This window comes from Myotis brandtii, unplaced genomic scaffold (assembly GCF_000412655.1).
Source record: "Myotis brandtii unplaced genomic scaffold, ASM41265v1 scaffold1424, whole genome shotgun sequence".
Taxonomy (NCBI): Eukaryota; Metazoa; Chordata; class Mammalia; order Chiroptera; family Vespertilionidae; genus Myotis; species Myotis brandtii.
This window is the reverse complement of record NW_005355089.1, coordinates 531368-547833: the sequence shown is the minus strand read 5'-3', so window position 1 is coordinate 547833 and position 16466 is coordinate 531368. Positions and strand designations below refer to the sequence as shown.

Genomic DNA, 16466 nt, shown 5'->3' with positions numbered 1-16466 from the left:
CCATCAGCCCCTCACCCAGGCTGGCCAGGCACCCCAGTGGGGACCCCCACCCTGAAGGGGGGTGTGACCAGCTGCAAACACCCATCAGCCCCTCACCCAGGCTGGCCAGGCAATCCAGCAGGACCCCCACCCTGATCCGGGACATCCTTCAGGGCAAACCAGCCAGCCCCCACCTGTGCACCAGGCCTCTATCCTATATAATAAAAAGGTAATATGCAAATTGACCCTAACAGCAGAGTGACTGGGAATCACTGGTCACTATGACACACACTGACCACCAGGGGGCAGATGCTCAATGCAGGAGCTGTCCCCTGGTGGTTAGTGCACTCCCACAGGGGGAGCTCTGCTCAGCCACAAGCCAGGCTGATGGCTGCCAGCACAGCGGTGGTGGCGGGAGCCTCTCCCGCCTCCTCAGCAGCACTAAGGATGTCCGACTGCAGCTTTGGTCTGCTCCCTGCTGGTAAGTGGACATCCCCCGAGGGCTGCTGGGCTGCCAGAGGGATGTCTGACTGCCAGCTTGGGCCAGATCCCCCAGGGAGCGGGCCTAAGCCAGCAGGTGGACATCCTCTGAGGGGTCCCAGACTGCAAGTGGGCATAGGCCGGGCTGAGGGACCCCCTGAGTGCACAAATTTTTGTGCACTGGGCCTCTAGTATGTATATATTACAAAATGATTACCATAAAAATTTAACTTCCAAGATATGTTTTTCAAGGTGTTGGTTTATTATGCAGGTGGGTTTATAACAGTTATGAAATGTAGCAACTGTTGCATTGCTGTATGGGAGGAGTCAAAATCACTAACAAGGGATATCTGTCAGTGATTATATAGAAAAGAATTGTCAGGCAAAAATAAATACATATATAAATAAGTACAATAAAGTGAAGCACTCATTTGAGTGGTATTAGAAATGTGCATGAGAATTTCTACGCTTTAATTTGGAATTTGTTTCTTCATTCAGGATCGGAAATTAACCAAAGCTGAGCAGCAAAGATTTAAGGAAGAAGCAGAGATGTTAAAGGGTCTCCAACATCCCAATATAGTTCGATTTTATGATTCCTGGGAGTCTACATTGAAAGGAAAGAAATGCATTGTATTGGTGACTGAACTTATGACATCAGGAACATTAAAGACGTAAGTTGACCCTGATAGTGTTAATGGAGTTCTTTTTGGAAATAATTTTCAGTGTCATAAAAGTTGCTTGTAAAATAACAGTAATTGATTAAAGAATTTGTAGAATCTGAATCTAGAGACTATGTTTCAGAGCAGGTTAAAAATTATGATGTTAATGAATTTTGTTAGAAAATAGTGTTGTGAAATTATTATTTGTGGGATAGCATAGGAGTTTAGAATTAGAAATCATAGAGATAATATAATGTTGTTGTGTAAAAGATACTTAAAAGTTGGGGGTGTGGTCACGTTCACATAGCTAGTGAGTTATATACTATGTGATTATAGTCCATTGCTTTGTTTCTGACTAGTTTTTCATTTGATGGATTAATCACTTATCTGTAGCTATTAAATGTGGGGTACACTTTCTGTTTCCTAGCATCCTTACACTAAAATTTTACATAGTTAAAGCCTCTAGTGATCTATATAAGCAGTTATTAAGAAGTAGAGGCGGTCTTTTTAAAAAATATATATTTTTAGTGATTTTAGAGAGGAAGGGAGAGGGAGAGAGATAGAAACATCAATGATGAGAATCATTGATCGGCTGCCTCCTGCACACCCCATACTGGCATGTGCCCTTGACCGGAATCAAACCTGGGACCCTTCAGTCTGCAGGCCAAAACTTTATCCACTGAGCCAAACCAGCTAGGGTGAGACGGACTTTCTTTTTAAAATTGTGCTGCCATTTCACAAAAGGCCACTCTAATTGGAATGATTCTTGTTTTGAATTCAAAATACTAAACTTGGTAGGATGTCTTTTCTAAGAATGAGGCCTTAGATTTAGAATTTTCTTCATAAAATTTTCTTGCCATAACAGGCAATAAAAAACAACTTAATGCCCAGCCAGCATGGCTCAGTGGTTGAGCATTGACCTATGAATGCAGGAGGTCACGGTTTGATTCCTAGGCAGGGCACATGCCTGGGTTTCGGGCTCAATCCCCATGCAGGAGGCAGCCAATCAATGATTCTCTCTCATCATTGATGATTCTATCTCTCTTCCTATCCTTTCCTCTCTGAAATAAAAAAATACATATTTAAAAGAAACAAATAAAAAACCCCAACAACTTAGTGATGGTAATAGTAGTATGGCACATACAATATCTGCTAGCTTATGTGATTTACCCTAATACTGCTCATATAGTAAGTTAGGTATGTTTATTAACATGTGGACTTTTGTTTCTTTATATAGGTACTTAAAACGATTTAAAGTCATGAAACCAAAGGTCCTAAGGAGCTGGTGCAGGCAAATTTTAAAGGGGTTGCAGTTCTTGCACACTAGGACTCCTCCTATTATTCACCGGGATCTCAAGTGTGACAATATTTTCATCACGGGACCTACTGGATCTGTGAAGATTGGTGATCTAGGCCTCGCTACCTTAATGCGCACATCATTTGCTAAGAGTGTCATTGGTGATTAACATTTTATAGTTGATTGGTTGGGTATAGAGAGTTGTTGATTGTATTTGTCTAGAACAGGGAGCAGCAAACTACAGCCCATGGGCCAAATTTGGCCCTGCTGTCTATTTTTATAAATAAAGCTTTATTGGAGCACAGCTATACCCACTTGTTCGTGTATTGTCCGAGGCTGCTTTTGTACTACAATGGCAGCGTTAAGTAGTTGTGACAGAAACCATATGATGGCAGAGCCTGAAATATTTACCATTTGTGTCTTAATGGAGAGGTTCGGTGACCTCTGGCCTAGTATGTGAATTTGCTTTGAAATATTATATCTTGCCTTATTTTTGAGATATCCTAGTGTATTTCTTTTGTGGGGTATATTTTAAATTATTGAAAGTTTCTAAGGACTTACGAAAGCTAATTTACTAATTTAATTATGAAAAATTTCAATAACTAAAAAGGATAGAAATAAAAACAAATTTTAGTGATCCTGACCTAATCTTGAGCATTACAGATTGTACTTTATCAGAACAGAAAGTTAATGAAATTCTTTAAGTGCTTTATATAGATATAGCAAGTATTCAACAAATTTTATATTTATAAATTTCTTTTAGGAAGCACAGATTAACTCACGTAATTCTTATGGAAAAGGGAAAGTAAATTTTGTGAATACATTTTTCTTTTTAATAAAAGTGTGGTTGTGGTATTACCTTGTAGGGACTCCTGAGTTTATGGCCCCAGAGATGTATGAAGAGCACTATGATGAATCAGTAGATGTCTATGCTTTTGGAATGTGTATGCTGGAAATGGCTACTTCGGAGTACCCTTATTCTGAGTGCCAAAATGCAGCTCAAATATACCGTAAAGTAACTAGTGTAGGTATAACTTTATTCTTTTTACTTCACAAACTGCCATATTTCATGTTGAAGTTGGTTTAAGTAAACTGAGTAAAACCTAATTTTGGTTTAGTTCTGTATAGCAGTGCTAAATTAAATATAATTGAAACGAAACAAGCTTTAGATATATGTTGTATACCTATATTCTATTGGGGTCATATAAAATGCTCTGTATTAGTATCCTTAGGAAAACATAGACACATCATCAATATCTATTTGTTTGTAAAGAATTTTTGGATACTTATTAGATGGTTCTTATTTTCCAAACCTGAATAATAAAGATTGGCTAAATAGTTTTGAGGGTCTCTTTTAGTGCTAAAAGCCTGATTAAGAAAGGACATTCAAAATATAGTTCAACAGATACAGTATTTGATTCTTACTATGAATAAATTTTTAGAAATTGCAAGGAATGCAAAGATGTATAAGAAGTGTCTGTACCCACAAAGAGCTTACATTTTTAGCAGGAGAGTGATATAAATTCACAAATTATACAAATAAGAGCATGGGAGTATTTATTGTAAGGGACATAAGGGAGGTAGAAGCAAAGTGTTAGGATTGTTTAAAAGAGGTCTACATCATATCCAATTAGGTGACTCAGGATAGGCCAGGAAGGCGATTGTTAGACTGTTTCCGGTAACTAATGCTAATAGGTGCTGTTTTTAAATGTATGCTGTATGCCACATGCCTTCATCTTTATATCTCTACAAGATGTGGTGCTATCTTCAGTTTATAAATGATAAGACTGAGTATCAGAGATTGTGACTTATCCACATTCACATTGCTACTACTAATGGATTTTGACCCTAAATCTGACTTCAGAGGTTTGTGTTAGGTAGACAATAAGAAATAAGGCCAGCCCTGCTGGTAGCTCAATTGGTTTGAGCATCATTCCATACACCAAAAGGTGGCAGGTTCCATTCCCGGTCAGGGCACATACCCAGGTTGCTAGATCAATCCCCAGTTGGGGTGTGTGTAGGAGGCAACTGATTGATGTTTCTCTCTCACATCAATGTTTCTCACTCCTTTCCTCTCTCTGAAAAAGTCAATTAAAAAAAGGAAATAGGCCAATGTCCAGAATATGGGATATTCTATAGCAGTGGTTCACCTTCCTAATAATGCCGCGACCCTTTAATACAGTTCCTCATGTTGTGGTGACCCCCAACCATAAAATTATTTTCGTTGCTACTTCATAACTGTAATTTTGCTACTGTTATGAATCGTAATGTAAATATCTGATATGCAGGATGTATTTTCATTGTTACAAATTGAACATAATTAAAGCATAGTGATTAATCACAAAAACAATATGTAATTATATATGTGTTTTCCGATGGTCTTAGGCAACCCCTGTGAAAGGGTTGTTTGACCCCCAAAGGGGTTGCGACCCACAGGTTGAGAACCGCTGTTCTATAGGAAAAATGACCTAGTTTCTCCAACAAATCATCAATTTAATTGTTTATTTCACCTAGCCATTCTAGAAGACTTTGAAATAATATTGATTTCGAATATTTGCAATAAAGCAGTCCTTCTTAGGAATTTTCATAAGTGTTCTTTAATAACATTGAATTTTTTTCTGATTTCAAAAAATATTTGTTTATTATATTTTGCTAATTGGGGTAGTACTGTTTGTACATTTTGGGGTCTTGTTTTTTTTCTTAAAGTTACAGTATGAGAATTTCCCATGTTAATAATTACTTTGAGAACATTTTTAATTTCTACATAATATTGGCACATATATATTACATAATATGCAATTTTGGCTCTATTATTGTTGATTTAGATTATTTACAACCTTCACTGTTATCTGTAGAACTAGGACAAAATCCCTGTCAAAAAGTTGTTAAAGACATACTGTATGTATATATTTATCTCATTTAAAACTTGAATATAGTTTAGGGTAAAAACCATTATTGTAATAAAAGTCATGTTGATTTGGGCTTTCAGTTGCTTCATTTGTAACTAGAAACCATTTTCTCCTCCCAGGGCATAAAACCAGCCAGTTTCAATAAAGTCACTGATCCTGAAGTGAAAGAAATCATCGAAGGTTGTATTCGTCAAAACAAATCTGAAAGGTGGGTGCTGATGTAGTGAAATGACATAACTGATGGATGCATTTTTCTCTTACCTTGCACCCGGTCATTTTCTGACCTTTGCATGGAAGCCAAACCCAAACCATACTGTCTTTAGTAAAGTGTATCAGTGCATCTTGTTTGCCATTTTAGACTTGGGTATCATCTGCTAAATTTTCCTTGAAGCAACATTTGAGTTGTGTGTGTGTGTTGTGACAAGCTTTCATCACCTTGAGGCATCAGTTTAAGTCAGTGGGTTCCCCCTCCCCCATTAACTTACTTCTGACAGTTGATTAAGTAGAGAGCTTCTGTGGGTCACCTTCATGTAAGTACTTAAATGGTTTTTTAATGATAGTTTTTTAAAAATGTAACCATCAACTCACCAGGTTTTTAAAATTTAACCCTATGTCCTTATATTATGACTAGAGGCCCGGTGCACGGATTTAGTGCACATTGAAAGGAAACTAATTAGAAGAAATATTTTAATATCACTATTTGCCCTTTCTCTATAATAAAAGTGTCAACCAAATTCACGATCGACAATGACAGATCAAAACACACGTTTGTGATTGGCACCAGCGAGAGCTTTATATGTATCGCCCATGCGCCAGTCAACTTAGCCATATATATATTAAACTTGCTTAATTAGACCTGCTTTCTGATTTAGCTAAACTTTTTCCAGCCCACTGAAGCACCCCAACTTCTCTTTCAGGTAATTGTCAGCAAACAGCAGATTTATTATTGTAGATCATGCAGGGAGAACAAAGGGTAAAATATTTAACTGCAGCAGTGTTTTTTTGACTATATTCTGTGCAGTGAGAAAACCTGAAGTTATTTTCAAGGTCCACCATTTCTTACTTCTTTTTAGTCGGGTCAAGTTTCTAAACTTTCTAAATCTCCATTTTCCAGCTAATGAAAAGAAAATAAGATTCTACCAAGTCTCCTACCTACCTACTCCAGGACTTCTGTGAGGATCAAATGAAATGAGGCAGAGGAAAACGCTTCACAGACATTTGGTTAAAGTGTAAAATGTTTGCACCTGGCTATAAAGCAAGTCATCTTCCTGGGCTGAAGAAACTTCAAGGAGGCTAGTCGCTAGGGAGAGGAAGCTGGGCGTTGCTACGTGATGTCATTACCTGGCCCCCACAGCAGCCGTTTCCGGTCTGAGCTGGGCTGGGGGCCACATTTTGCACCATGGGGTCTTGGCAGTGTTTTGCTGCGATTTGGTGGGCTGTTGCTCTGGGGTGGTGGTGGGGCTTCTGTCCCACTTGGGGGAAGTTGAGTGTTGCTTTGTTGATGCCAGGTCCTCAGTGCCATTTCTTTGTAAATGGCCAGTGCGCATCATGACAGCTCCTGTGTTGAGCGTCTGCCCCCTGGTGGTCAGTGCACATCATAGCGACTGGTTGGATGGTTGGAGGGACACTTAGCCTATTAGCCTTTTATATATATAGATGGTAAAGTTGATAGGGCTGTTTTTATTCAAGAATTGGTATTCTAGATTATTTGTATCACAATTTCTGTTTTTCTTGTGGACAACTCCTTTTAGTTTTAGCTTACATTTCCCTTTCATTTGAGCTTTGGACAGTTGCTGACTTAAATTGAAGGATTAGTCATTTGATTTTTACCTCCTTATTGATTTTGGTTAATAAAGTTGACAGGTCCTGCCCTGGCTGGTGTGGCTCAGTGGTTGAGTATCAACCTATGAACCAGGAGAACATGGTTCAATTCCCGGTCAGGGCGCATGCCCAGGTTGTGGGCTCGATCCCCAGTGGGGGGGCATGCAGGAGGCAGCTGATCAATGATTTTCTCTCATCATTGATGTTTCTTCCTCTCTCCCTTCCTCTCTGAAATCAATAAAAATATGTTTTTAAAAAAGGTCCTTTATAGAAATTATTTCCACCAGCATTTGATTGACTGTTACCTACTTTTATTATTTTTCTATCTAAATTTAGTGTTGCTTATCTGAGAATACATAAAGCCACTAAGGTAAGGCCTGTGTAATTATAGCTTTATTACAGAATATTCTTTGTGTTTGTACCAACAGGCCATATCTAGGTATATATTTGTTTTCATTATGGTAAAATTTATATAACATAAGATTTACCATTTTAGTCCTTTGTGCGTTATAATTCAGTGGCATTAAGTACATTCACATTGTTGTACAACTGTCACCACTATCTTTTTCCAGAACTTTTTTAGCATCCCAACAGAAACTCTTTACCCATTAAACAACTCCTCATTCCCTCTTTCCCTCAACCCTTTGTAATCTCTCTTCTACTCTCTAGCTCTATGAATTTGCTTATTCTAGTTACCTCCTATAAATGAAATCATACAGTATTTCTCCTTTTGTGTCTGGCTTATTTCAGTTAGCATAGTTTTCAAGTTGTAGCATGTATCAGAATTTCGTTCCTTTTTAAGGCTGAATAATATAACACACATATATACATACATACACACACATAAATATGCCACATTTTGTTTATTCATGTTTCTGCTGATAGACACTTATTTCTACATTTTGTCTGTTATGAATACTTCATGAAAATTGGGGTACAAATATTTGCTTGAATCTCTGCTTTTAATTCTTTTCGGTATAAACCTAGGAGTGGAATTACTGGATGATATGGTAATACTACATTTAATTTTTTAAAAATATTTTTATTGATTTCAGAGAGGAAGGGAGAGGGATAGAGAGATAGAAACATCAATGATGAGAGAGAATCATTGATCGGCTACCTCCTGCCCTCCCCCTACTTGGGGGAGATCGAGCCTGCAACCCAGCCATGTGCCCTTGGCTGGAATCGAACCTGGGACCCTTTAGTCCACAGGCCGATGCTCTATCCACTGAGCCAAACTAGCTAGGGCTACATTTAATTTTTTTAAAGAACCATCCAACTGTTTTCCGCATCAGCTGCACCATTTTGCATTCCCTACAGCAATGTAGGAAGGTTGTAATTTCTCAACATCCTCACCAACCCTTGTTATTTTCTGTTTGTTTGTTTGTATGATTTTTGGTAATAGCCATCCTAGTGGGTGTGAAGTGGTATTTCATTGTGGTTTTGATTTGCATTTTCCTAATGACTGATGATGTTGAGTATGTTTTCATGTGCTTATTGGCCATTTGCATATCTTTGGAAAATTGTCTATTTAAGTCCTTTGCCCTTTTTTAAATTGAGTTGTCTATTTTTGTTCTTTTTGAGCTGTAGGAGTTTAGGCCTGCTCTTTTTAAGCAAGGCTAAAAATACTATGTTGAAGTAGCCATTTTAGTTTGGATTCTGATTATTGTTTGTACAGTATTTTAATTACGATTTATTAAGAACACTGGAATATTCAAAAGGATTCATGGCATATTTATTGGAAAGAGCACAGGTTTCAGTGTGAGCCTAAAATTCAAATCTGGACTCACTTAATCAGTGTGATATTGATTTAACTGTTACTCAAAACAGGCATTGTTTTGATGATTAAAAAGATAATGAATGCATATAGAATCCCTAACAGAATGATATGTATTTAATGAATGGTATCTTTTGCGATTGCTATAATTATTCTTTAGTCAAATAGGCAAAATTTTCATTGAAGGTAGAGGGTTTAACTTGGTTGTGCTTTCTTAAACACATCTCACCTTAACCTTAAAACTAATTAGTCTGAGCAAGATTATTCTTTGTATATCACTGCCTTAGTTAAATATTTGTCTTTTTTCTTCTATCTCTTTTTTTTCTTTATTGATTAAGGGTTATTTGTCTTTTGATCACTAAATATGTAGAGGGTTTAAATCCTTAACTTACAGGATAACGCTTTGTCAATATGCTTTATCTGTTTTAAATAGCACAGGAGGGGCTTTCTACATAGACATTATGGAATACATCAATTTTAGTGCTCCCTGGCCTGTAATACAGATAGATTAGATATTATACATCTATTTTGGAAGTTGGTCAAAGGAAAGGAAATTAATTTCCCAGCTTGTAAAAGAATCTTTAGAACCCCTGTACTTTTTTTTTCTTCAAAGATGGTTAATCCCTGATACTAGGCTAGTCTTGTATCCATTGTATGTATACTTTGGCCTAAAACACTAGACATAAATACTTCAAGAAAACCATGGGACTTTACTGAACTAAATTGTAAATTAGCTTCACCTATGGTATGCTCTAAAGAGTGACATACACTGACTAGATTATGGCTAATGAAGTCTACGAGTTCTATTTTTTTAAATGTTTTTATTGATCTTAGAGAGAGAATCATTGATTGGCTTCCTCCTGCATGACTCCTACTGGGGATCGAGCCCGCAACCCAGGATGTGCCCTGACCAGGAATCGAACCAGCGATCTTTTGGTGCCACACTGGCCAGGGCTACAAGTTCTATTTATAACATTTGCAAAGAATTTGAACTTCTAATTTAATTTAGAGTTTACATATCTGGAAGAGTTTTTCATTTCCTTGGCAGACAATATGTTGCTTGAGTCTTAACACATTGCGGACCAGTAGTTTTATTGCTAGCTTTGAATGAGTACAAAAAACGTTTTACATAAATGTTAAAGGCACGCCTTAAAATTAAATACCCATTGCATTTTGAAGTTATTTATTACATGTTCTTACAAGCTACTATCTTTTTAAAGTAAAACACTGTGTAATATGAAAACACGAGAATTCGCGTGATCTGTCTGCACACTGTGTAATATGAAAACACGAGAATTCGCGTGATCTGTCTGCAATGTGTTTTAATAACCTAAGCCAGTGGTTTAGGGAAACTACTCAATTCACGTAACATGAACTGCAGCACTTCTCCAAATCTCTCTCTCTCTTTTTAATAATTCTTTGTTGTTGAAAGTATTACATATGCCCCCCATTCACCCGCTCCAGTTTTCCCCAGGCCATCACCGCCCAGTTGTCTGTGTCCATGGGCCATGCATAAATGCATACAGGGTCCTTGGTTGATTACCTCCCATTCACCCTCCCTCCGAGATTCCGTCTCCAACTTTAAGGCATACTTTTAGGTATGTTAAACTTCAGTATCTAGATATGTTGCTAGTAATAATCTTTAATTAAGATCCCTACAGATGCATGTTAGTTGGAAATTTTTTTGCATTCTTGGTAATAATAAGAGAAAATATTTTGTTTTTATGACAAGGCAGATTAATAGTTTAATTAATAGAAATTTTAAAATAGATTGTTACTTTGATACAATTAATTTTAAAGGTTCTATATGTTGTTTATGATTGGAAGAATTGATAATGAACTATGTATTTTGTTTATTAGGTTGTCTATCAAGAACCTACTAAACCACGCATTTTTTGCTGAGGATACAGGACTGAGGGTGGAGTTAGCAGAGGAAGATGATTGTTCAAATTCATCTTTGGCTTTACGACTCTGGGTTGAAGACCCTAAAAAATTGAAAGGCAAGCACAAAGACAATGAAGCTATTGAATTCAGTTTCAATTTAGAAAAAGATACCCCTGAGGAAGTAGCCTATGAAATGGTAAGTGAATGCTACTGCTATTTCCTCCGCCCTTTAGAAGTATCAGCATTGATTTCCTTTCTCATTGCTTTCTTTTTTCATTTTCTCCTTTTCTTTGTTTAAATTGATATTGTACTATGAAATGTATTGCTACAGCAGAGTATATTAAATTTGTACATACTATAAAGACTGATAATATACTACCTTTGTTAAGAAACAGAACACAATTGGTGTCTTAGAAGCCATCTCTGTGCCCCTCCAGGTTGCATTTCCCTCGCTCATCACCACCAGCAATATCTATTCTGACTCTTGTGTTGTTCATTCCTTTGCTTTTCATTGTAGTTTACCTAAGTAACATACGGTTTTGTTTTGAAAACCTGAGTGGCGAGCACACACCCCACTGGCTACTGAAGTTACTCCTGGGTGAAGCTGCCCAGGAGAGGAGGAGCTGAACAGAACCTCTCAGTCACTGTCTGGCTTCAGCTTCCTGAAGGGGTTACAAGAGCCCCTTCTGGGGAAGTCAGTGGGTGAGGTCACACGGCAGTCCAGGGAACTAAACACGTGGCTCCCCTCAGTCAGTGCACCGGCGGGGCTGTTGTATGGACCAGAATGAGTTGTCTGGGTCCCCAACCTGGGCTGTTGCAGTGCTTGGAGGGAGGGCTTGCAGGAGCTTCATTCCGCAGCATGTGGTCATGGTGAAGTACAGATACTGTGAAGCAGGCTCATCTGGGCATTCTGTCCTCAGGTTAAAAAGAAGAATGGGCCCTGGCCAGTTTCTCAATGGTTAGAGCGTCAGCCGCTTCTGGTCAAGGGCACGCATACCTCGGTTTCAGGCTTGATCCCTGGCCACAGTCGTGGTGTGTGTTGGAGGCAACCAATCGATGTGTCTCTCTCACATTGATGTTTCTGTCTCTTCCCCTCCCTTCCACTCTCTATTAAAATCAATGGAAAAAAATATTCTGGGGTGAGGATTAACAAAAAAAAAGAAGAAGAAGAAAAAGAAGAAGAATGGGACAGTGACAGTGGAGATCTTGGAGACAACAGGTCTTTCTTTCTAGTCACACTCTTCTAATCTGGAATGATTGCCTTGAACATATGGCACACAGCTCTCATCCTGGTATCTCCCTTCACTGTCTTCATAGACTTCTCTGCCTTTCTCCTGTATTGGACTTCATGTTCCTAAATCCCACATCTTTCTCTTCCGTGGATTACTCTTTTGTTATGGTGCCATACTTCCTCTATTATCGTCTTAAGAAAAGGTACATGGGAGGTAAATTCTTTGAGACTTGCATATATAAAAAGTGTCTTTATTCTATCTTCATATTTAACCAATTTGGCTGGCTAAGGCATTTTAGGTTGTGCAGTTAAAAAAAATTAAGAGTCATTGCTTTTCTAGCTTTCAGTATTGATATTGAAAAGTGCAAAGTTGTTCTGTTTTCTGGATCTTTTGCACGTGATCCATTTTTCCTCTTTGGAAGCTTATAATATCTTGGCATTCTCAATATTCTAAAATTTCACAGTGATGTGTCTTGATTTGGGTCTATTTTCATTTACTGCCTTGGATACTCAGTGGACCCTCCCAATCTGTCAACTCATAACCTTCATTTATTTATTTTTGAACTTATTTATGTATTGTTAATCCTCACCTGAGGATGTTTTTCCATCAGTTTTTAGAGAGAGTGGAAGGGAGGGGGAGAGACACAGAGAAAGAAACACTGATGTGAGAGAGACACATGGATTGATTGCCTCCTGCATGCTCCCCGTCCAGGGCTGGGGATCGAGCCTGCAACCGAGGTATATGCCCTTGACCAGAATCGAACTCGGGACCCTTCAGTCCGAGGGCCGACGCTCTATCCACTGAGCCAAACTGGCTAGGTCCAACTCATACCCTTTAGTTTCTGGGAGATTTCTTGAAGTATTTTATTGATGCGTTCTTCCCCCTTGTTTTCTCTTTCTGGAACTGTTATTATTTGGATGTCGGACCTCTTGAACTGTTTCTCCAATTTTCTTATCTTTTCTATGTTCCATCTTTTTGTCTTTTTATTTTCCTTTCTGGCAGATATTATCAACTTTATCTTCTAACCCTTCCATTGAGTTTTTCATTTCTGCTATCATGTTTTTAATTTTAAGAGTTCCTTTATACTTTGGTCTGTTTCTTTTTTAGAGTAAAAATCGTGTTCTTTGTGGTGTTGATGCAATATTATCGCATCTTTCTGTAACCTTAGTAAAGGGAGTGCTTTTGACATTTTTTTTCTCCCTGCATAGTCTCTTTACTCCAATTTGCTGGTTTTTTCCTTTGTTAGTTTTGTGCTCCATCTTCTTGTTAGAGGCTTTTCTCATATTTCTGGTAATTCTTGGCTGGCTGCTGGCTGTTCATGATTAATAGTGGAAGAGTGTATTAGTTTTCTATTGCTGTGTGACAATTGATCACAAACGTCTTAGTGGCTTAAAACAACACTCATTTATTATCTCAGTTCTGTAGGTCAGAAGTCCTAGTGGGCTTCGCTGGATTCTCTGCTTGGGGTTTCGCAGGTTGAAGTCAAGGTGTTGGCCACCAAGGCTCTACTCTGGAGGCTCTGGGAAAGAATCTGCTTCCAGGCTCATCCAGGTTGTTGGCAGAATGTAATGCTGTGCAGTTGCAAGACTAAGGTCCCCATTTTCTTGCTGGCTGTTAGCCAGGGGCCACTTTCAGTTCTTACAGTCCCTTCACATGCCCCCACGTCTTCTTTAAGTTAGCAATGGCATGTTAAATCCTTCTGGTGTCACCAGCTGGTAAAAGGCTCAACCAGATCATCTCCCTACCTTCAGGTCAACTGTGCCTAGCACAGTGACATCTCATCATTTGCTCAGGTTTGAAGTCTTCCAGGGGCCATCATTTGCCTACCACAGAGACTGACATGACAAGCTGATAGGACCGTATGACTGCTTGTGTCAGACTTATTAGCTTTGACCTCTACCACAGGGTATCTGGGTGAGCCATTAATTGGGGAATCTCTGACATCAATATTTGTTGGTTTTTCTTCTTGGATTGGTCAGATCCCCTAGAGAGGAATCTTTCATTGTCCTTCCTGGAGGGTAAGGGTCTGGTTACTGGTATTTTGGTAGCCAGGTGGAGAAGAGGGCTGGAAGTTTCTGCATATGGCTTTCAGCATGCATATGGTCGCTTAATCTTTTTGTTTTCCACTTGTAAGCCATATCCTCAACTGTGCCTGGTGTTCCATAGTCCAGAGAACTAAACAGCAGACTCCTAGGGTAGGGGAGAAGCAGTCATGGAAAGGAGTGGAATGGAGGGCGGGGCACAGGATCCTACATATCTGTTTCTCAAAACCCTTTCCCTTAGTCTTCCTTATTTTAGTCATCTCTTTTGATTTTACCCAGTTTTGGAAGTACCTGGTACTACCAGTCCCTGCACCTTGTGAGTAGTGTTGAGCGTGAATGGGAATGAGTCTCAGCTTTCTCTAGTTCACCTCTTTTAGATTTGCTAAGTCAATTATTATCTACTTGTTTTCCATATTCAAAAGAGTCCCAACTATTGTTGCTGTTGTCTTTCTCTTATTCTCCCTGTCCTTATGGGCTTATAATTTAAAAATGCATTTACTAGCCGAAACCGGTTTGGCTCAGTGGATGGAGCGTCGGCCTGCGGACTGAAAGGTCCCAGGTTCGATTCCGGTCAAGGGCATGTACCTGGGTTGCGGGCACATCCCCAGTGGGAGGTGTGCAGGAGGCAGCTGATTGATGTTTCTCTCTCATCGATGTTTCTAACTCTCTATCTCTCTCCCTTCCTCTCTGTAAAAAATCAATAAAATATATTTTTAAAAAAAATTTAAAAAAATGCATTTACTATGGATTTTTGGGGTGTTTTTTTTAGCGTTCAAAGGGAGTGAACTTAAATATATGAATGAACTCCGTCTCACATTTTAATCATCTTTCAACTACCAGGAAATTTCCCCAAGTCAGCAAACTCCCAAGACATACTCTAAAATGCAGATTGTAGGACTGAGAATGATAGGCTATAGCACCTCCCCAAGTCTTTTCTACTCCTCAGCCCTGGTCCTCTCAGACAGCAAGTCCTTAACTTCTCTTCACTCCTCTAACACCTAGCATGCTGTAGTACTTTGCTGTTAGCATACTTCCCTCTGCCTAGAGTGTTGATCTGTAAACGTCATCTACACTCAATAGCCTGCCAAGTTCCTTTTTTTGTTTGTTTGTTTTAATCCAGGTCAGAGTTTATCTTCTTCTGTGATACTTTCTCTACTTCCTCCAGAGAGGCATGTGTTCCTTTAGGGCTTTTACAGCAGCTCATTTCTACCTCATTTCATTTTAAGTTTGTATCTGTCCCTCAGCATCAGATTGTGTGCTCATATAGGACAAAGGGCCAACTTAATCACCTCTATGTCTGTAGAGCCTATTGTAGGCACTTAATGTTGCTGAGTGTGCAAACCCTTTTAATGTCACAAAACAGGGCAGTCATAAATACCCTATAATAAGACTGCATGTACTGAAACATCAAGTTATTTGCTTGTTTGATTTAAGACCAGAATTCTTTTAACAATGCTTGGTGATAGTATTGTTTTCCTTTTGTTGATTAAAGACTCTGACATTTACCTATGTCTAATTAAGAAAGAACATAGAAACTGTTATTTAATAGCATTTGGGATTTGGGGGCACTAAATAACTCCACTAGTTTAAAAAAAAAGGTTAAAATCTTAAATGTTAGATGTGAGGGCGGACCTTGCTGCAAACATCTATCACCCCATTGATCCCCAGGGTTAAATGTTAAAGATATAGTTTGCTGTTTATGTTTTGTTTGTAGGTCAAGTCAGGATTCTTCCATGAAAGTGATTCCAAAGCTGTTGCTAAGTCCATTAGAGACCGGGTGACCCTGATAAAGAAGACAAGAGAGAAGAAGCCAGCTGGCTCTTTAGAAGAACGCAGGGATTCGCAGTGCAAGTCTGTGGGGAGTGTTCTCCCTCCACCCCAGAATACAACTTTGCCCCCTGCTCCTGCTCAGCACACTGCGGCTGAATGTGAAGAAACTGAAGTCGATCAACAAGTTCGACAACAGCTTCTACAAAGACAACCACAGCAGCAATGCTCCTCTGTTACAGGTAACATAGTTATAACTTATAAAAATAAACAATGCCTGGCTGGTGTGCCTCAATTATTTTGGCCTCGTCTCATGCACCGAAAGGTTGCTGGTTCGATTCCATCAGGACACATACCTGGGTTTCGGGTTTGATCCCTGTAGGGGGGTGTGCAGGGATCAAGCCCGAAACCCAGGTATGTTATGTGCTTACATCGATGTCTCTCTTCTTCTCCCTTAAAAAAAAAGTAAAAAAATAAAAGCAAATAAATGTGTAATTATACTCCCTTATCTTTAGATAATACTTTTTTATTTTTCAAAGTATTATCTATCATTTTATCAGTCCTTTTACAAATTCCCTGAAATAGATAAGCCAGCTAGTTTTATTTGAAACTGTTCTGT

General features: G+C 38.8%; 1 protein-coding gene across 1 annotated transcript in view; it reads left to right on the top strand.

The window, feature by feature from the left end:
* Positions 1-16466, top strand: part of WNK3 (WNK lysine deficient protein kinase 3) — a 107114-nt gene that overhangs the window by 37537 nt on the left and 53111 nt on the right. The window contains exons 3-8 of the mRNA XM_014535322.1: positions 958-1130; positions 2356-2576; positions 3282-3439; positions 5444-5532; positions 10783-11002; positions 15795-16089. Of these exons, the coding sequence (XP_014390808.1) occupies positions 958-1130; positions 2356-2576; positions 3282-3439; positions 5444-5532; positions 10783-11002; positions 15795-16089 (1156 nt within the window). The remainder of the gene's footprint in view (positions 1-957; positions 1131-2355; positions 2577-3281; positions 3440-5443; positions 5533-10782; positions 11003-15794; positions 16090-16466) is intronic.